At 54.7% G+C, this 20,593-nt stretch overlaps 1 protein-coding gene across 1 annotated transcript in view; it reads right to left on the bottom strand.

Annotated features, from left to right (window-relative positions):
• ITPR3 (inositol 1,4,5-trisphosphate receptor type 3) overlaps positions 1-13,315 on the bottom strand; it is a 67,008-nt gene extending 53,693 nt beyond the window's left edge. Inside the window, exons 1-2 of the mRNA XM_064597472.1 lie at positions 13,193-13,315; positions 12,409-12,755 (exon numbers count right to left, since the gene is read on the bottom strand). Of these exons, the coding sequence (XP_064453542.1) occupies positions 12,409-12,497 (89 nt within the window). The 5' untranslated portion in view covers positions 12,498-12,755; positions 13,193-13,315. The remainder of the gene's footprint in view (positions 1-12,408; positions 12,756-13,192) is intronic.
• Between the last annotated feature and the right edge of the window lie 7,278 nt (positions 13,316-20,593).

Genomic DNA, 20,593 nt, shown 5'->3' with positions numbered 1-20,593 from the left:
TATGGGTTCCTTGAGGACAGGCCGCTGTTTTTCCCTTTGGCATCACCAGCGCTTTGCTCAATGTGATCCGTAAGAAGAAGAAAAGCCAGCAGGATTTTGCGTCTAATGTTTTCATATATTGTTATTTAATTTTCTAAATCTGTTTTGTTATTATTTCCATTTGGCGGGCAGAGAAGCCAGAGTACAGAGAGGTAAACCACCTAGCCAGGGACACACAGCCAGCAAGCAGAAGGGCTGGGTTTTGAAGCCAGGCTGAGCAGCGTCACAGCAGATGCTGTGCAGGACCTCTCAGTGATGGGGAGGGGAGAGGCAGTTTGCTCTCCGAGGACCGCCCCCCCTTGGCCTCCTTCTCTTTCCCTGGCCCCCAGCACTGGCTCAGCACTTGGCCCTCTTCCCTCTTCCATCTGCTGGTGCTCCCTTGGGCACCTCAGCCACACTCATGGGTTCAAAGGACCACTTCGATGCTCACCAATGACTCCCATATCCACCTCCCCTGCAAATTCCAGATCGTAGCTCTAAATACCTCCACTTGGATGTCCATAGGCATCTCAGACTCAGCAGTTCAAAACTGAGCTCCTGGTCTGCACCTAAATGTGCTCCTCTTAAAGTCCTCCCCATCTCAGTTGATGGCAACTCCATCCTTCTCATTGCTTGGGCTGAAAACCTCGGGCCAATCTTTGGCTCCTCTTCCACCCACCTCTCACACCCCATCTGTGAGGAAACCCTGTGGGCTCTAGCTTCACGATATGTGTGGAGTCCAACCACTTCTCATCTTTGCCACCACCCCCTGGCCCAAGCCCCCACCAGCTGTCACCTGGATGTGGGTAACCGCCTCCTCATCAATCTCCTGATGTCCCCCCTCATCTCCCTGAGACCTGTTCCCCACACAGCACACACACCTTTACTTTAAAAGGTGAGTCAAATCAGGGCAGTCCCCTGCTCAGAACCCTCCAGAATTACCCATCTCCATGTAAAAGCCAAGAATTCACAATGGCCTGAACCCACACGATCCAGCCCTCACCTCTCTGACCTCATCTCCTCCCCCTGCCCCTTGCCCACTCTGTTCCAGCCCACAGCCCCCCTCCAGGCTCCTCAAACCTTCCAGGAGACTTGGTGCCGGTTCTTTCGTCTGCCCCCAGACACCCTCCTAGCTCCCTCCCTCACCTCCTTCAGATCCCCGCTCAAATGGCCCATTCCCCTGAACACTCTCCCTCCCTATCCTTTTTAAAACTTGGAACTGCTCCTTCTCACACTCCTTATCGTCCTCCCTGCCTCACTGTTCCCATAGTACTTCTCACCACCTGGCCTGCTGTATATTTTGCTTATTTATTTTTGTTACAACCCCCCCACTTGGGATGGAAGAGCCATGAGGACAGGGATGCGTCTGTTTTGCTTCCTGCTGTATCCCCAGCATCTAGACCACTGGCTGGCACAGAGCACACACACACGGAATACACAGTGAGTGGATTAATTCATTTTACTAGCTTCTAGGGAAAGTATATGAGAAGCAAAAGGTAAGGTCCCTGCCTCAGGGAGTTCCGAATCTCATTGGGAAGACAAGTCACACATTCAGAAGAGTTAATGATATAAAGAATACGTATTAGTGCCAAATGGTGGTACCAGCTGTGGATTTTGTCCAAGTTCAGGGAAGGAACAGGTCAGAGCCTGGCCAATCAGAGAAGGTGTGTAAGAAGAGCCAGAGGCCGTACAGAGCCTTGAATAATTCATAGAATTTCCTGTAAGACATTAGTGAATCAGATTAGCTGCTTGTCTCTTAGCAAAGCCCTGAAGGGAGGGGACACTGGATGGATGTGTTTTGATGGGGAAGGGGAGGAAGCACCGGCCAGGGCCTGGGACCCCGCACTGCCTGGGATGCTGGACAGCCATAGGGCATCATGGAAGTCAGTGTGGTTCAGGACAGGCTGGGGTAGCCCCCAACAGCCTCTATCTTGTCCAGCGCTCAAGGCCTTGGGGAGGCCACCTCCTCAGAGACTCTCTGAGGAAGAACCCATCCTCACCCTGACCTCACCAAGCTCCCCTGGGAACTCCTTGTCTGGGCTGCACGTGCAGGAAAAACACACGCAAATTTGGATGCCTGGTGTGCTTTTCCTAACCCCCCTGGCACAAATCTGCCTGGTCATTATGCGGATGTCCATCTGTACCCTCCCACTCTGGCACAGCTTCTGAAGCCCTGATGTCTCCAACTCAGCCCCTCCCCAGTGCCCCGTGGTGTACAAGCAGGGCATATTTTGGGAGTGCGAGCTGAAACCACATAGGGAAAGGGAGGGATTGATCAGGAGGGGAGCATGGCCTCCAGGAGAACTGCAAACAAGGTTGGGAAGGAAAACATCCTCGACCTGCAGCTGAGAGGGGCAGGAACGGTCGGTCTGTAGGAGGGACCAGAGCAAAGAAGCAAGCCAGGTGGGAGGAGAAAAGAGGCAGGGGTGTTCCCCGAAGGTATCAGGGGAACAAGGTCTGGAGACGGGCCTTTCAGAGGTTCCTCCTGGCTCTAACATTTCACACCCTCCGTCCTCCAAGTGTGGGTCCCCGACTAGCAGAATCAACATCGCCTGGGAACGCTGGGCTACATTCCATACACCCTCCTAGGAACGTCTGAGGGGTGGCACCTTGCCCTACTCATCGTTTTACTTCCCATCTGGTGCTTAGGGCAGCTCCCCACCTAGCCTGTAAGCAAAGAAGCCATCGGCCGGATGTTTAGAGTCCCAACTGTCCCCACGCGCCCCCGCGAAAGCCTCCCTCCATTCCTCCGTGTGTACTCATTAGGACTGAGGCAACCCATGAAGGTGCTATCCGACAGGAGGGCCGGGAGGGGTGCCGCGAGAAACCATGAATAGATAAGCAGGGAGGCTCTTATCAGATGGCCTGCAGGCCTGAGGCCAGAAGGAGGCCCAAGGGCCGGGACCCACGACAGGTTAAGTTCTGATGGAGGGCGCGCCTCAGGGGGCAGCCCCGGTCGGGGCGGCGGCCGAGCGCAAGGCCCCTGGAGCCGGCGGACTCCTGGTCCGCAGTGCGCTCTCAGCCGCCCGGCCCCGCCCCGCCCCGCCCCGCCCCCGCCGCCAGGCCCCGCCCCTACCCCTCCGCCCAGCGAAACTCGCCGCCCCACGTGCAGCCGCCCCGCCGCCTCGCCCCGGCCAGTCTCGACTGCAGGCGCGCGCGGGGGCGGGAGGGTGACGTGCGCCGCGTCCGTGCTTTCCTCCCCTCCGCCGCTCGACCTCTCCCCGCGCCCCGTGGCACCCACGTCCTGGGCCGTACCCCCCCACTCTCCCTCACGGGGGGGCATCTGTGTTTATTAAGCTAGCCGGACACGGGTCACAGGTGCCTGGCTTCGGCTGCGCACCTGGCGGTGTAACCAGAGCCAAGCCACCCGGACCCCTCCTGGGCGCCTGTCTCCTCCCAAGGTCCCGGGAAGGGCCGACTCCCACCCTCCGCCAGCCCGCTGATCTCATCGTTCCACCTCCAGGCGTTTGCACACCAGAAGCCCTGTCTGAGTCCTGCCAAGTCCTGCCATCTTCAAGGCCGTGCTTAGGCTTCTGCAGAGTTCCCTGCCTGGTCCCACCACGGACATCCCCCCCTCATCTGAAAGCAGGTAGCACCCCAGCCACGACCACAGTAGAAAAACCAACTTTCCAAAGTGCTGAACATGTTTTAATTTATAAGCTGTTTTTACATCCAATACCTAATTCTATTCTTAATACAGTTCAGCGTGAGGTTCACTGAGTAAAATTAAACGCCGCCCCCCACCTCAGCCCACAGAGCTGGTCAGTTGATGGCACATGTACAAGCTAGGTCTCCATCCATTCAGCAAAACCTTACAGCGAAGCCATTATGTGCTGGGTGGGATCAGGAAGCTCACACCCACCATGCTGAGCGCCCTGAGGACAGGAGCCATGTCCTAGACCCCTGCATCTCACCACCCCAGGGCCAGCCCAGAGGACACTCCCTGCTAGGAGCCATCCATCTGCTGGGAGGCACAAAGCCAGTTTGAGCCTGGACTATGCAGGGCCCAAGAGGGAATCAGCAAAGTGGGCAGTGGGATGAGGATAAGTGGGAAGGGGTCTAGCAGGAGGCCTGTGGGCAGGGCTGCCCTGGACCCTTGAAGAGGCGATGGTTGACAACTCAGCTCTAACAAAGTTGAGGAGGAGGGTGCTGTCCCTGAAATGCTCACGGGGTCTGCATCCCAAGACCTTGATCTGAGGGAAAAGAGGAAGGCAGATGCATCCACGGAACCTGCATGGCCCCATTCTGCCCTGGCTGGACTTTGAGATCCAGGTGGGAATGACAGAAAAGGCAGTGGGGCGGGTCAATGCTGTCTGGAAAGATTAGATAAGGAAGAGGAAGAAGGGAGCTAGAAGTGGGGCAAGTGACTCTCAGAAGAGCCTGAATCAAAGCCTGCATCCACCACCAGAGCAGCCACAGGACAGGGAACCATAAACTGGGAAATGCCTGAGGGACTCTAGACAGCCCCTCCCCAGTCTAGCTTGGAAACTGCGGCATGGAGGGGAAACTGACCAGCTCAGGTCACACAACAAGTTAAAGGAACAGCCAGTTCCAGACCCCAGACCTCTGACTCCCAGCCCAGAACACTGGCTACCACCCCATAAATCTAGGCCAGACCCAAGGACGGCCACTCCCAATGTGGGCACTGTTAGAATACTGGGATTGGCTGGTGGTGGATGCGGGCCTTGGAGTCCCTTTCTCCAAATACCCAAAGTCACACCCATTGGATGGGGGTGGGGAGGGATGTTGGGACAGGAACCCTGGTTCACTGGCTGGGATCCCTGGCTCATCAGAGAAAAGAAACTCATTTCTGCATCCCTGCAGAAACATCCATTTACTTAACCTCTACATATCTTTCTGTACCAAAGATCCACCATTTGCCACCAGAGGGACCAGTATATGGAACTTAAATGAGCATGGATCAATAAATGTTTGTTGAATGACTTCATGAAGTCTGATGAAGGCTAAGAGATAGACTCTCTGGATCAAGGGGCAGGCAGGTAGGCTTCCTCTTCAGAGAGCTTATGCCTAAAAAGGACAGTAAGCCACACACTCAGAGAACCCCAAGAATCTCTCCTGTGAGGCACGGAGGTGGCAAAAATGAATTTTTGGCCCAATAGAAATAAGGATCCCTGGCTAATTGGCAAGGCTTCAGGGCGCTGCCTCTGCCCACAGGCCTGGGATTTTGGTTCTCGGGATCGGTGGGCTCTGGCAAGTGCTGGGGTCTCAACAGTGCTGCCGGGTACATGGGAGGATGCACCTGTTAGGCTAAGAAGAGGGACAGGGAGGGGCGCCTGGGTGGCTCAGTCGTTAAGCGTCTGCCTTCAGCTCAGGTCATGATCCCAGGGTCCTGAGATCGAGCCCCGCATTAGGCTCCCTGCTCGGCGGGAAGCCTGCTTCTCCCTCTCCCGCTCCCCCTGCTTGTGTTCCCTCTCTTGCTTTCTCTCTGTCAAATAAATAAAAAATCTTAAAAACAAACAAAAAGTTAAAAAAAAAAAAAAGACTGAGGACAATGAGGCACATCTGAGTGAGGACAGGGCATCAGATGCCACTAGGAAGTTACTAAAGGGTGTGATGGTGAGACTGTGGTTACACAGGAACATATCCTTATTCCTTACAGCTGGGTAATGAAGTATTTAGAGGGGAAAACATGCAATTATGTAATTTACCATAAAATACTTCAGCAAAAATATAGATGCATCATATATGGCAAAATGGGGGCAGTTATTAAATCTAAGTAGTGGGCATATGGGTGTTCTAAACGGTTCTTTCTACTTTCCTTGGGTTATATGTATGCCTCAGGCCAGTGGTGAGGGGCCAAAGTGACAGGTAAAGGCCAGAGCCACCGACCATAAAAGCTCAGTGAAGTCTACCCGTTGCCATCTGCCTTCCCTGACCTAGATCACCCCCGTCACCCATTTCTAAGCTCAGAGCCTGGACCGGACGGAAGGGGGTGCTGGCTGACTGGCTGAAGGAAGGGAGGCATTTGTGAACCAAATACACACAGGCGTCTGCCCCAGCACCTGCAGCTGCCCCTGCCCCTCCCCCCCCAGGGGCGGAGATTTAGGTTCACTGCCTCTTCTGTCTCTGCCCACCTGTCAGCCCCAAAATACCTACATTTACACACCACCACTGAGATCATTTTACTCCCCTGCAGAGTCCCTCCTGCCTGTCTCCCCAGTGTCCCCACCCATACCCTGGGCTCGCTGTGTTGTCAAGGCCTAGACTCTTCTCTGTGCCCACCATCCCTGGTGTGAAAGGCCCTGCAGCCTCCTCTCCGGGGGCCCCTGCTATGTGACCCTGGGCAAGTCCTTTAGTCTCGCTACACCAGCGGTCTCCACTGCAGGGAACTGTGACTGCGGGTGCAAATGCTGGGTGCCATGGTCAGCACAACCAACGTGACACACTCAGGGCGGCTCAGGGCTCACACTCGGAGGCCTGTGATGAACTTACTGGAGATCTGGGCTCTGCCCTCCTCCCCCCTCCCAGACCTCCTCCTCTCTCACAGCCCCCACTTCCAGGGAGGAGCCCCCCAGCTCCACATGGGGGGAAACAAGGACCACAGGTCTGGGGTAGACTATAGGGCAATCGAAACCCAGACACCTCCCCCTAAGCTGAGAGCAGAAGGTTGGTGTGGCCCCACCCGAAAATCCAGCACAACACCCCACCCCCAACACAAGCCACTGCCCCACCCACCCCACAGACCCACTGGGCCAAGTCAGGGAGGGGACGTGGGGTCAGGAATGTAGGGCAGGGCAGAATGTGAGCAAGTGGCTTACAGCAAGATTCTTTGGGGCCAGGGAGCTGGATGCAGCCTGGGCTCCTGGGTCCCATGGTGGAAGCCTGGGGCTGATTGTGTCCTCAGGCAACCCCCACCCAGCTCTTCTCCCCAAGTTACCCCCCCTCCATCACAGCCACCACACCCAGCTTCGATGGCGGAGGCTGGTCTTTCTCCCCACACCCCCTAGTACAACACTCTCAAATTTAGGATGTGAAACAGGGTCAGGCCCCCTGGGATGCAGGGTCACCTTGGCAGCACCTCTACCACCACAGAAACCAGCAGAGTTAGAGCCTGTGAGGGAAACAGGATTCCACTTCTGGGAATTTAGCCTGAGAGGGTAACTGGACAAGCGTTCGGGCGTGTATGGACTAGGATGCTCTGTGCAGATTGTTTATAATGCAAAAATTTAGAAACAACCTGACGCCCAATACTAGAGTTGGTTGAATAAATGAGGATACGTCATACCATGGGATGCCATGCAGCCATAACAATGGTGTGTCGGCACAGGAAAATACAGCCCAAGGTGTCCCCCCAAAATAACAGGATACAAAGCCATATGTGCAGTTTGACATCGTTTTGTAAATGTTTCTTTGTGTAGATAAAAGGCTAGAAGATCCACATACAGAATGTTCATATAAGTCACAACAGTATCACACATAATTTTTTATTTGAGTTTGAGTTTTTCCAGTTTTCTCTGTGGGACATACATTATTTTTGAACAAATATATATATATACTTTTTTTTTTAAGATTTTATTTATTTTTTGACAGAGAGAGAGACAGCGAGAGAGGGAACACAAGCAGGGGGAGCGGGAGAGGGAGAAGCAGGCTTCCCGCAGAGCGGGGAGCCTGATGCGGGGCTCAATCCCAAGACCCTGGGATTATGACCCGAGCCAAAGGCAGACGCTTAACGACTGAGCCACCCAGGTGCCCCAAAAGATATATATACTTTTTTTAAGTGTGTGTTTTTGTTTTTGTGTTTTAAGTAGGCTCCACACCCAGCATGGAGCCCAACACGGGGCTTGAACTCACAACCCTGAGATCAAGACCTGAGCTGAGATGAAGAGTCAGACGCCCCCAAAAATATGTATTTTTAAAAAGTGAGTTGCATGAATTGGCCTAGGTGAGGCCAAGACCCTGCCTTGGGGCACAGGACAGGGGGAGTTCTAGCATCTCCCAGGGAACAATTAAATGAAAGCCAAGGGCAGGTCTGAAATCTGCCCCAGGAATAGCAGTCTGCATGGGAGGGACAGTGCCCTCCCCCCTGGAATTACATGTGTCTTAAGAAACTTTAGGCTCCAAGGGCCCTTACAGACCACCTCACCCAGCTCCCCTGTGTATAGACTAGGGTGGGCTGGAATTCTATCTTGGTTACCATGGATTCCCCAGTGACTAGAACAGTGCCTGGCACTAAGTAGGTGCTCAATTAATGTTTGTTGAGGGCAAAGAGATGGGCTCTCTGGACCAAGGGGCAGGTGGATCCAACAGGTAGGCCTCCTCATAGCTTGGCAGCCAAGCAGGACCCTTCGATCAGGGATCACCACCCCAGGTAAAATGACTGGGGAACTTTTAAAAAACCCAACCCTCAGACCCCAGCCCTAGAAATATTGATACAGTTGGTCGGACCTGGGAACTCAGAAGTTGAAATTTTTTTAAAGATCCCAGGGGGATTCTCAGGTGCAAACAGAGCACCTCTAGAGGACATCCAGGCTGACAGAAACACTCTGAGAAGGCAGGGCCTTGCCAAAATCACCCAGCGAGTTAGTGACAAAGCAGGAGAGAGCCATGCCCCTGGGGCTACTGACCCAAGGGTCCTGACGCTGGGGACCTGAGGCTTACTCCACATTTACCTCCATGTTTCTTGGGTGCTGACCTCTAATGCCCATCCTCCTGGGAAGTGAATCAGGCTGGAAGGTGGACGGGGAATCCCAAGGGGGGCCCCTTCTGACCCTACACCCTATGATCACCCAGCCCTGGGTGATACAGGCCAAGGCCCTGAGAGCCCCCAAATGGTGCTCCAAGGCACTTTGACAAATGTTGGGAGCTCAGCCTCAAGACCCAGGTCACCTACACTTCCCAACTGACACCCCGTGGGCTGGGGCCTACCCCTCTGGCCACTCAGAGAGAGTGGCCTTGAAGAGAGATCTTCAAGGAACTGGATGTCAGACTCTGAGGGGCCCAGCCTCCCCACTCAGGGCCAGTTCCCCACAGCCACTGGCCAGGAGCCACATTAAATCCTCCACCTTTCACTGGCCCTGGTCAGTCGCTCCAGCCTGGGCCTCCGCTGCCTTCCACCCAGGGTGAGGTTCGAGGCAGTGGCCCTGGCCACACTCTCCTGCCAAGGACAGGTGTGGGCCTGCTTTCCCTTCCCTGCCGGGGCCTCGACCTGCTCCAGGATCTACTGCCCAGGCCCCTCCCACCCTCCCAACCCAGAGTTAATGTACAATCTTCACCGGGAGCTCTAATTATTCAGGCAGCCCTAACTGGCCTCCTCCACTTTGCCCGTAGAGTCTGGCCAGAATCTGAAGGCTGCCCGAGACTCCCTGCTCCACCAACCCTCCCCTCCCCATCTCCTAGCTGACCGGACCCTCTGCCCACCAAGGCTACCCCCGTCTTCAACAAATTCATTGCATCCAGCCCCTACTGGGCACCTCTTGGACAGCAAGTATTGGGCTAGCCTGGGAACTCAGTCATATCAGCCTCTAGGGTTCACAGACATGGGCACCAAGAGCCGGAGTGAAGGCCGAAGGGGACCAGAGTTAAGGATAGAGGCAGAAAGATTCGGGCGAGGGGGCGCCTGGGTGGTTCAGTAGGTTAAGCGTCTGACTTCGGCTCAGGTCATGATTCCAGGGTCCTGGGATCCAGCCCTGCAGGAACAGGGAGCCTGCTTCTCCCTCTCCCTCTGCCGCTCTCCCTGCTTGTGCTCTCTCTCTCTCTCTCAAATAAATAAATAAAATCTTTAAAAAAGAAAAAGAAAGAAAGACGCTGGCAGGGATGGGGCAGAGAGAGTTTGACTTAGAGCAAAGCGCCTCACACTTTAAGACACCAAATCCCACAGGGATCAGCATGCAGATTCTGAGGGACAGGCAGAGGTCTGAGATCCTGTGCTTCTAGCAAGCTTCTAGGTGATGCCGATGCTGCTGGACCACGGACTACCCTTTGAGTAGGCAAGGACTTAGCAGTGCTTATAAATCATTCTCTCATTGACTCTAAGTTCCAAGAAGTGGGGACACACTGCTCCCTCAGTCACCACCGAGTCCCGAGTGCCCAGTACACTGGCTGTGGACACACTGAGGGGATGAATAGTGTAATTGATTAGTTAGTCCTGGCAAATTGCCCAGCATTCGATGGCCCTACAGAGAAACATCCAACTAACCGTGAAACAGCACAATACCAGGGAGGAATCTGTGCAAAGCCGGGCAAAGCACAGAGGAAGAAGGGTTAATTCTGCCCGGATGTGGGAGGAGGAGGTGGATCTCTCAGGAGAGGTCGCTTCGCACTAGGTCTCAGAGGGTGGGTCAGATTTACCCAGGCGGAGCCTGGCTGGAGGGCAGGGGCAAGGCAGGAGCAAAGGTAGAGAGGCCCAGGGCGTGGGTTAGGTTCTGGGAATCAGAGCAGCATCACACACTAGAGCTTCAGAGGCTGCGAAACGGGAGGTGAGGGGAAAAAAAAAGGAAAAACATTAAGTTAGGGTGCTAGAACGCCAAGCTGGGGGGTGGGCATCCATTGGTGGAAAGTCGGGAGCTGCTGGAGGTGTTTGCACAGGGAAGAGGCACCCCGGAGAGAAGCCCTATCAGAGGTCACCAGGTCCTGCCCCAGGGTCAAAATGGACTGGAGGAAGCAGCTTCCAGGGGCAGGAAGGGCCAAGGCAGAAGGAAGCTATATTGGGAGGTGACAGAATCCCTTGTTCGGGGATGAGGCCTGTGTGGAGGGCAGAAGAGGATTCTTCTCCTGATGCTGACAGGTCTCACAGGTACTTAAAAACCACCCACTTTGTGCTCTGCCCTGACCCAGGCACTAAGCAACAGAGAAGTCGATCATTTCCCAAAAGCCCCCAATGCTGTTCAGACACTGGGGGGGGGGGGGCTTCCACCGTCTGCCCCCATTCCCCCCCCTCCCTCCTGCTTCCCTCAGCATTGCCAGAAGGGTTTACTATGTGCCTACTATGTGCAGGCTAGCCTCAAGCACAGCCCTGGCCAGAGGGGCAGCTGGGACCCCCTGGTCAGCGCTCTGTGGGAGGCCTGCACAGATGCTGGCCCAGATGTGGCTCCACCCCCATCTCTCTGGGAAATGAGCGATATCAGTCAAATCCAGTAGGGGTAGGACCTGTGGCTGGGGATTCCACATCCGAATGGGGAGGGGAATGAGAGAGTAGCGAAGGATGCTGAGATAAGGAGAGCAAGGATGGATCTCCCCAGGCAGAATCCCCTGCTGACAGAGCCAGCCCTCCAACCCCCACAGGCCTGCTGGATTCCCTTTCCAACAGGACCAGAGCCAAACTCCCAACAACCCTGGGAGACACTGAGAGAGCCAGGTGACTGACTCCCACTTCCCAGGCTCTGGGTGAGGCGAGGCCAGGTCGAGAGTCAGACCTGGGTTGAGGGTTCCAGGGCTATCTTCCCAAGCCAGACAGGAGGCACCTTGTGGCTGGCTGGTGTCCTGATGAGTGGGGGGGAACAGAAGAGGATGGGTTTATCCTAAAGGACAGCTGGGTGTGGTGGGAAGGATGAGACAACTTAACACAAGTCCCCAGACTGAAAATGGGACAAAGGCAGCAGGCCCTGCCCTGGAGCCTGGCTGGAGAGGTGGAGAAACCACTCTACCCCCACCCCCAGCGACTCACCCAACTGCTCCTTTGAAGATAAACCTATTCACTCTGTCTAATTCCTTTCCTGCCCTACGCCTGCTTCAGGCCTAGCCCTCTCCAGGGACTTGAATAGATTCCCTACTATCCAGACCCTGGGGGGTGACAGCCAGAATTAATTAATGTTTGTAAAGTGCTCAGGAGATCCTGGGACCGGGGACCCAGGGGCGCCAGATGAGCCGCGCAGGAAATTGACAGAGAGAGGCGGGGAGGGGGGGCAGTCGGCCGGGACCTGGGACTCCTGGAAGGGGAGGGCTGGAGAAGGCACGGGGCAGGGCAGGAGAGAGCTAGAAGGAAAGGGGCGACCGGACCCGACCGTAACTAGAGGAGTCCGGGCTCCCGGCTGCCTTCCCCCACAGCTCCGCCCCACCCCCAAAGCCACTCACGTCCAGTCCCGGATGCTTTTCCCCAACTCAGGCCCCAGCCACCTACCTGCCCCGCCCCGGGACCACCTGCAGAGGAAGTCTCGGCCTTTCCTCCCGCTCGGAAAAAAGGCATCGCGCGCGAGGGTGGAAGCTTCGCCGAGGGGGCGCCTCCTACCAACTCCCGCAGGGTCCCCGACTTCTACCTGGGCAAACATTTAACTTCCTTTCTCTAAAAGAAGGAGGCGAGCCGTTACCCCGCTCCTTGAAGCTGGGGACTTTCAGGTTCTCCGTCCGGGGGCGGCGGCAGGACGCACGCAAGTGGCACCAGGGCCCACGGCGCCCCCTCCCTGCCCGCGCCCCCCTCGAACTCGGCTCACTCACCCCAAAGTGCTGATGAAGCCATTGACGGAGCCCTCGGCGTACAGGGAGACGATGTCCCCGATGTGGAGAAAGCTGGACATCTCGTTCATGGCTGCGGCCCGCCGGGGACCCGGGGCGGGTGGGGGGGGGCCCCAAGGGGCGCGCGGTCAGGCTCGGTGCAGAGGACGGAGATGACCGCGGAGGCCGGAGGGGCGCACCCCCACCCGCGAGCAGGGCGGGCTAGCGGCCACCGGAGCGGAAGGCGGCGCGGCCCGGGAGCCGCTGCTGGCGTCCGGGTGAGGAGGTGCCCGCGTCTCGGCGCGCCCGCCGCCCGCCCGTCCGCCCGGCCCGGCCCGGCCCGCGCGTACCTGCAGCGCAGAAGGAGCAGGAAGTCTAGGGCCGCCACACACACATGCAAAGCCCGCCCGGGAGGCGGGGAAGCCACACCCCGGCCCCCCCCGCGCACCCCGCCGCCGCCGGCCCGCCGGCACCCATGTGCGCCTGCCCGCCTCCCTGCGCCCTGCGCCCCTCGCGCGTCCGGGGCCAGGCCTCCCGGGCGCGAACGAGCCGCCTGCCCCGCGCGACTCCGAGAAGTCCTGGGGCTCCAGCGGGCTCCCGGGTTCCGAGTTCCAGCTCCAGCGAGTTCCCAAACAGACTCGCGGAACCGCCGTCCCTGGGAGGCCCAGCCGTAGCGGGGGCTCTCTGCCCTCGGGGTTCCCCGGGCTTTCTACTCCTCTGCCCTCGGGTCGGCGAGAGCCAGTGCGGGCGCGCGCGGAAGGGGGTCCAGCGCCCCCGCAGGCGCTACCTTGAGCCGCGCGCGGAGGACCCGGGAGCGTCCCAGCTGAGAGCCGCCTCGCACGGAGAGGCGCGCTCATTCCTTCGCAGCGCAAATCGGGATTCATTTTTCTCAACGTGAAAAGCCTTTTCATTGCACAGTAGAAAGCGCTTGGGCTTGGAGGGGAAATGAAGCAATGGGGTGGGTTTTGTTTTTTTCTCTCCGCATTCCTGTGTACAAAGAGATCCAACTTCCGAATCAGTTCAGCCGCTCCCTCTCCAGGAGTTGGCTCCCAAACTCTTGGCTCCTTCTATCTTTCTTTTTAAGGGGGGGGGGCGGGGGGGAGGTGGCGAAAGAGAAAGCTACCTTCGCTAGTTAATAGTGCACCGAGTGCCAACAATGACAAGGCCGGTACTGGCCCTCTGGGAGTAACCCGCTGCGGTGTCGCCGCGGAGTTCTGGCTCACGAAGTCCTGCCCTCAAACCCACGTCCCCAGCTCGCCTACTTTCTCTTCTGTTCCCTGGGTGCTTGGGTGTTTGCTTCTTAGTCCTTTTCTCTTAACTCCCAGGACAGAGTGCCCACGGCCACCCCCACCGGATCACATTTACTCTCTTCTGAAACCCCCACCCGGACTTCCTGGGAAGGGGGTGGGGGGTGGGGTTGTCCCTGGGAGAAGGGGAGGAGGGGACTGGATTGAAGCAGGAAGGAGACCCAGGGAGGGATGGAGGCAGCTAAGAGCAAAGAGACAGCTGCTGACCCAAGGGAATGAAAAGAAGAATCCTGGGTGTGTGGCTTTTTCACAGAGACCCCTAGAAGGTGGGAGGGGGCCACCTCCAGGATTGCTGAGCTCGGTGTTTTACAGTTTCTTACCAGGACCCACAGTAATAAATACATTTTACATCAGAGCAGTCCACACCATCATCTATATATAATTGAAACAATAGTTGCACAAAACAATACTTACCCTTATGACCTGCGATGCACTCTGATATTTTGTGTTCTATTTCTGTATTTTGTTTGGTTTTCCAATACTGATTGTGACCCATTTAATTGCTTTTTTAAACGTACCAAACATTTAACTGCAGTTCAGAAAACCTCATCCAGATTTTTCTGCCAAAAAGAAATGACAAAAGCCCAGAGAAAACGCACCAAACCTCAAGGTCACACCATATATTCATGGCAACTGGAGCCAGGAGCCCAGCCCCTGACTGGCAGCCCAGTACTCCCTCCAGTACTCCCACACTGCCCTGGAGCTGGTGCTCTCCATCCCTGGAGCCCTGTGGGAACAGATTCTCTTGCTCCCAGAAGTCAGGCCTCCACTGATAGAAGGGAGACACCTGCATCCATTCCATAAGCATTTATTGAGGGCCTACTATGTGCTAGGCCTCTGCTGAGCACCAGACTCTGATGGAGCTGGAACCCCGACCCAGTTGCCTTATCCCCTCCCCACACAGCAAGAATGAAGAGGAATGTGCTAGAAGCACCCTCTCTGGTGGCCACACTCAGGACATGTGCCTTCCTTCGCCCAGCCGCATCCAGGAATCCATGTCTTTCCACTCCTGAGATTCAGATAGATGGTTTCATAGCTTAGCCAAGGTCTCAGAGCCAGGAAGTGGAGGTCAGGCCTATCTCCCCCAGAAGCACATGCCACTGTTTCTCCCTCCACACCGAGCCTGGGAGTACTCTGAACCTCTGTCCCTCCACCAACCAGGAGGACCGGGGGAAAGAGGGAGGAGAGCACAATGCTCATGCAACTGAGGAGGGTTGCCACTGCCAGCCTCCTGCCATACACACTGCTTCTAGGTATTTTTCTGGAACATGGCATCCATGCTGTGTTCCCAGAGGAGCCGTTTCTGGGCTCTAGGCCCCCGTCACCTGCTTCTGCCAAATCAACTCCACTGTAAGCTCTTTTATTTTTTAAATGTTTATTCTTAAGCTTTTATTTATTTATTTGAGAGAGTGAGCACAAGTGGGGAGAGGGGCGGAGGGAGAGGGAGAAGCAGACTCCCTGCTGAGCAAGGAACCCAAAGCAGGACTCCATCCCAGGACCCCAGGATCATGATCTGAGCCGAAGGCAGACGCCCAACCGACTGAGCCACCCAGGTGCCCGGCACAAGCTCTTTTAGATTCTGGGTTCTGAGTTAGAGTTTGTTTAAAGAAAGGTTCAGATGGTACAGCTACAATGAGTTCACTCCGCCGTTGCCCTGCTCGAAATCCTCCTGAACCTCCTCATCACTGACAGAATCGTTACACATCTTAGCTCAGCACACCAGACCCTGTCTGTCTCCACGCCCCCCCCCCCCCGCACCCCTGCACCCTGGGCAGACACAAAGGTTGCTCCTTGAGGAGGAACCATGCTGCAGACTGCTCAAGAACACAAGCTCTGATTCACAGGCCTGGGTTCGAGTCCCAGCCTCTGTTTCCATCTGTTAAATAGGGAAGGTATGGTGCCAACATGGGAGGGAAGTGGGATAAAGCCGTCGGCACCGTGTTCCCAGTTAGGAAGGACTAGGCGTTCATTCTCATTACCCAGAACCTCATCCACTCCTACCCCTGTGCCTGGGCTCATGGGCTTCGTTCTACACTCCTCCCACTCTATTCCCACAGTCAGAAGAACAACAATTCTTCCCTGATGTTCTGGAACATCAGTCCCCTAAGTATTATTATGGAATATTTTAAGAAATAATAAAATTAAGTATTAAAAATATAGTGAGGGCCTGGTACATTTCCTCCAGCTTTGTTAAATGTTAATATTTTGCAAAATGTGGTTCCAATATATATTTTTTAAGAACTGAACCTTAAGGGGCACCTGGGTGGCTCAGTCGGCTAAGCGTCTGCCTTCAGCTCAGGTTGTGATCCCAGGGTCCTGGGATGGAGCCACGTTGCTCAGCTGGGAGTCTGCTTCTTCCTCACCCTCTGCCCTGCCCCCACCCGTACTCCAGCTCTCTCTCTCTCACAAATAAATAAATAGAATTAAAAAAAAAAAAAGAGGACCAAAACTTAAAACTCGAGTTGAAGTTCCTTATGCTATGCACCCCCAGCTCCGTTCTCCTCCCTCTCCCTCCAGAGATAACCACTATCCTGATGTGGGTATCATTTTGTGCAGTTTTTATGCTTATGCCACATAGGGATGTATTCATAAATAATACAGATGTATCATAACCATAATCATAATATGCCACCATTCTGCAGGGCTTTCCATTCTAGATGGCTTTAGATGGTTTCACCCTGTGTGTATCCTTTAATACATGAGGCAGTGGTGTGACAGTGTGATAGTCCACTTCCTGACCATGTCACAATTTCTTTATCCATTTTGTTGGTAATCATGAAAGCCCCATTTCAGTTTTTGCTATGAGAACAATGTTGCAGTAAGCCTTCTTGTCTCCTGGGCCTACACGTGGGAGCATTGTTCCAGCTAAGGCTTGAGACCTATCAGTGGGTCAAATCAATTTAGCGGATGAAGGTCAGCATTTTTAAAACTCAAAACTGATTCAAAAATAGCATGCATCACACGTAAAGGGTAGTATCAGGGTGAGAGTTGCATCAGTTGTGAGCGTGCGGTGTATGCTTTTTGAGGATACTGTCAAAGTTTTTGAAAAACTCTATTTTAGGGGCGCCTGGGTGGCTCAGTTGGTTAAGCGACTGCCTTCAGCTCAGGTCATGATCTTGGAGTCCCGGGATCGAGTCCCGCATCGGGCTCCCTGCTCGGCAGGGAGTCTGCTTCTCCCTCTGACCTTCCCCCATCTCATGCTCTCTCTCTATCTCATTCTCTCTCAAATAAATAAATAAAATCTTTAAAAAAAAAAAAGAAAGAAAAACTCTATTTTAGAGTGAGAACTTAGAAAGTGGAATTGCTGGGTCACAGGGAAGGTCCTTCCTAGAATTGCCAAATTACTCTCCAAAGTGGCTGTTCTAACTCACCCTCTCATCAGCCACTAGGAGTGTGCCCACTGAGCCATGCCCTCACCATCACTTGGCATTGTCAGACTCTTCAATGTGGAATTTAGAATTCCCCCACTCCTACCAAGGCACAAATCACGGGCTATCTGGAACTGGAATGATCTCTCTCCTTTCTTTCTTTCTTTCTTTTTTTTTTTTAAGATTTTATTTATTTATTTGAGAGAGAGAGAGAGAGAAAGCATGAGAGGGGAGAGTGTCAGAGGGAGAAGCAGACTCCCTGCTGAGCCGGGAGCCTGATGCGGGACGCGATCCTGGGACTCCAGGATCGTGACCTGAGCTGAAGGCAGTCGCTTAACCAACTCAGCCACCCAGGCACCCAGGTCTCTCTCCTTTCTGGCCTCCCCTAGGTAACTGTGAGTCCTTCACTGGAGCAGGCTGTGTCCACTTCACTTTGTGTCTCCAGGCCAGCTCAGGCACATAGTAAGTGCTTAACAAGTCCATGCGGATTTTTTTTTTAAGTAAGTTCTACACCCAGTGTGGGGATTGAACTCACGACCCCGAGATCAAGAGTCCCATGCTCTGCCAACTGAGCCAGCCAGGCGCCCCAAGTCTGTGTAGATTTGAACTGTCAAGGAGAAAAAGGGTGGCAAAAGTATATAAATTACATCAAGAGATAAAAGGATACTGTAGGAGCCCCAGCTCAGGGTGTCAGGTGCCTGGGTCCCCTAGGTGGAGGGTAGGGAGCTTCCAGGGATGCTGCCGTAAGCAGTTGAAAAGGAGAAGCAATGGGCCCCACCTGTCCTGAGTGGCTCAAGCAGGATGCTGTTAAGCTGGGGCCAAGTTCAGACCCAGGAGGGAGGTCACCACCATCCCCAGGGCAAATGGGTGCCTGGTCCAGGCCCCAATGTCAATGGTGGGGTATCTCCCTGTACCCACCTCCCACGGGAGCCTCTCCTAGAGGGAAAACAGGAGATGGGAAGCTCTGGTCAGAAATCCCAAACTCAGGATTCACAGGGAGCCAGTGATTGCAAGGGCCTCTAGAAGGGGGAGCGGAGCGGGTGGGGGCTACATTGGGGAGAAATTACCTTTTGCCATCTCTTTTCTTTCTTTTTCTTTTTTTTTTTTTTAAGATTTTATTTATTTATTGACAGAGAGAGACACAGCGAGAGAGGGAACACAAGCAGGGGGAGTGGGAGAGGGAGACGCAGGCTCCCTGTGGAGCAGGGAGCCCGATGCAGGGCTCGATCCCAGGACCCCGGGATCATGACCTGAGCCAAAGGCAGATGCTTAACGACTGACCCACCCAGGCACCCCGCCATCTCTTTTCTCAACTTCTGAATTTTGGACTATGTGAATATATAGCCTATAACCCAAAATAAATAAAAATGAAGATGTTCAAAGCGTCACCCCCAAGTTCCAAGAGCCAGCAGGAAGACTTCCAGGAAACCCACCTCCATTCTCTGTCTGACCTGGGCCTGAAGAGGTGAGAGAAGAAAGGGTGGTGGTCTCAGACCCTCTCCCTGGACTCAGAGGGAACACTAGGGAGTGGGGGGACAGGAAGACAATTGGACATAGGAGGGGCTACCAGCTGTGAATCCTAGGCCTCCTTCACCAGTATGCCCCCACCCACACCTTAACTGCTTCCTGGCGACTCATTCCCAGCTCTGCTGTGTGACTTTGCACAGAGTATAGACCTCTCTGGGCCTCTGGTTACTTCTTGTAAACAGAGTTCGCATCCCCTTCCCAGATTTCACTCTTGGCTCTGACTGTTCTTTAACCTTTTCCTGGCCCTCCACGACTGCAGTTGGGAGGGGTAGGAATACCACCCCATGCTAGCTGTGCCATCTTGTGGTTTGAAGCAAATAACAGGTAGTTCTGAAGGGCTTCCTCAGCCCCTCACTCCTGATAGGGCAGCAGGGCCGGGAGGGGTGGAGTCGGGCCAGAAGGCCTGACTCAGTGCAGCAACCACCCAGCCGGGTCACCCGCGGTGGGTGGGGTGCCAGGCCAGGCCCTCTGGGGTTCCCAGAGAATTCCTTCCCCGTGCCATAAGCTGCCCCGGGCGGGCACCTCAGCCCGCAGTAACCACTTAGCCACCACCAGCGCTGCCACCTCAGGAGCCTTCACTCACACTTGCACTCTCCCCCCACACACCAACATTCACCTCACACACACACACTCAGTCACACGCTCTCCCTCACACACCCACACCAACACTCTCCCTCATATACTCATGTACTCTCCCTCACACATGCTCTCTTACACACTCTCCCCTCACACACTGTCTCACACTCACACTCTCACTCTCATACACACACACTCACACCAACTCTCTCCTGCACATTCACATACTCTACCTCACACACTCTCTCCCTCACACACTCACACATTCATGCTCTCACTCCTACACTCTCATCCACACCCTCACACCCACTCACCCTCTCAGGAAGCCTGAAAGGAAACAATACTTGTTCTGTTTGCCTTCACCCCACCCCCGCGCCCCAGTCATCGATGCCATATCTATTTATTTCAGACATGGCTGACCACCGTCACATGCAAGGGACCAAAGAGGAAACAGACTGTAAGAATGTGGCCAGCTAACTTTAACACGCGCTCCTGGGCTGGTGAAAAGAGAGAGAAAAGAATTCCCTCTGGCCACAGAAGGAAGCGTGATTCCTCCTAATTTTGACCTCTTGAGAAAAAAGCACCCTGGTTCTGGAGTCCTGAAACAGGGGGGACCTACCCCAGGTCTTCCCTCCCCCTGTGCCCTGAGGTGTGCAGGCAGGTAAGGTGTGAGCCCTCCGCAGGCACCTTCACAAACGGAAGTGGAAAGCAGATGCCCTGGAGCAGGACCACTGGAGTCCTGGTTCTGGACTGGAGACCACTAGCCAGCTGTACAGAGAAGCTGCCCAGCCCCTCTGGCCCTCCGTGTTCCTGTGTGTAAAATAAGGGTCCAGCCCTGTATTAGTGAGTTCCTGGCAGGAAACTGCCAGCACACCCCCAATGAGGGTCTAAAGAGAGGTTAACAAGTGCGTCCACCCACAGAGGTGCGGGCAGGGTCAAGGGCCCCAGAGAAGGGATGATGGTACAGCGCCCTGGAGCTAATAGCTGCGGAGAGCTGTTACCACTCCAAGCCTGAAAAGTAGCCAATGGAACAAACCCCCGGACCTCTCTCTCCTCCTGCCCTCCAGTCTTACTAGGGCTTCTCCTTGCTCAGAGGGCAAGGGAGCCAAGTACTTCAGGCCACAGAGGTCAGCTCCCCAGGACCCAGAGCAAGCCCAGAAGAGTAGACAGTAGACCTGGAAGGGTGAGTGGAGAATGTCTAGCATCAGGAACTACTTTGTAAAACCCTTAATTCAGTCAGCAAATATTCTCTGTAATTGTCTTTATTTGCGTAGTCATGAGGAGTATGAATAAAGAGAAGTGCTTGTGGATCCAAAGAAATGAATCTAATGGTGGATTTTGTTTTATAGGATGACGAAGGAGGGCACACTGATAAGGCAGAAGGTTTTATCAAGCTCTCCACAAATCATG

This window comes from Mirounga angustirostris, unplaced genomic scaffold (genome assembly GCF_029215605.1).
Source record: "Mirounga angustirostris isolate CCGP_5_RB_7025 unplaced genomic scaffold, mMirAng1.0.hap1 SCAF_8, whole genome shotgun sequence".
Taxonomy (NCBI): domain Eukaryota; kingdom Metazoa; phylum Chordata; class Mammalia; order Carnivora; family Phocidae; genus Mirounga; species Mirounga angustirostris.
Note: the sequence above shows the minus strand (reverse complement) of the source record. Positions and strands in the feature narration are given on the sequence as shown.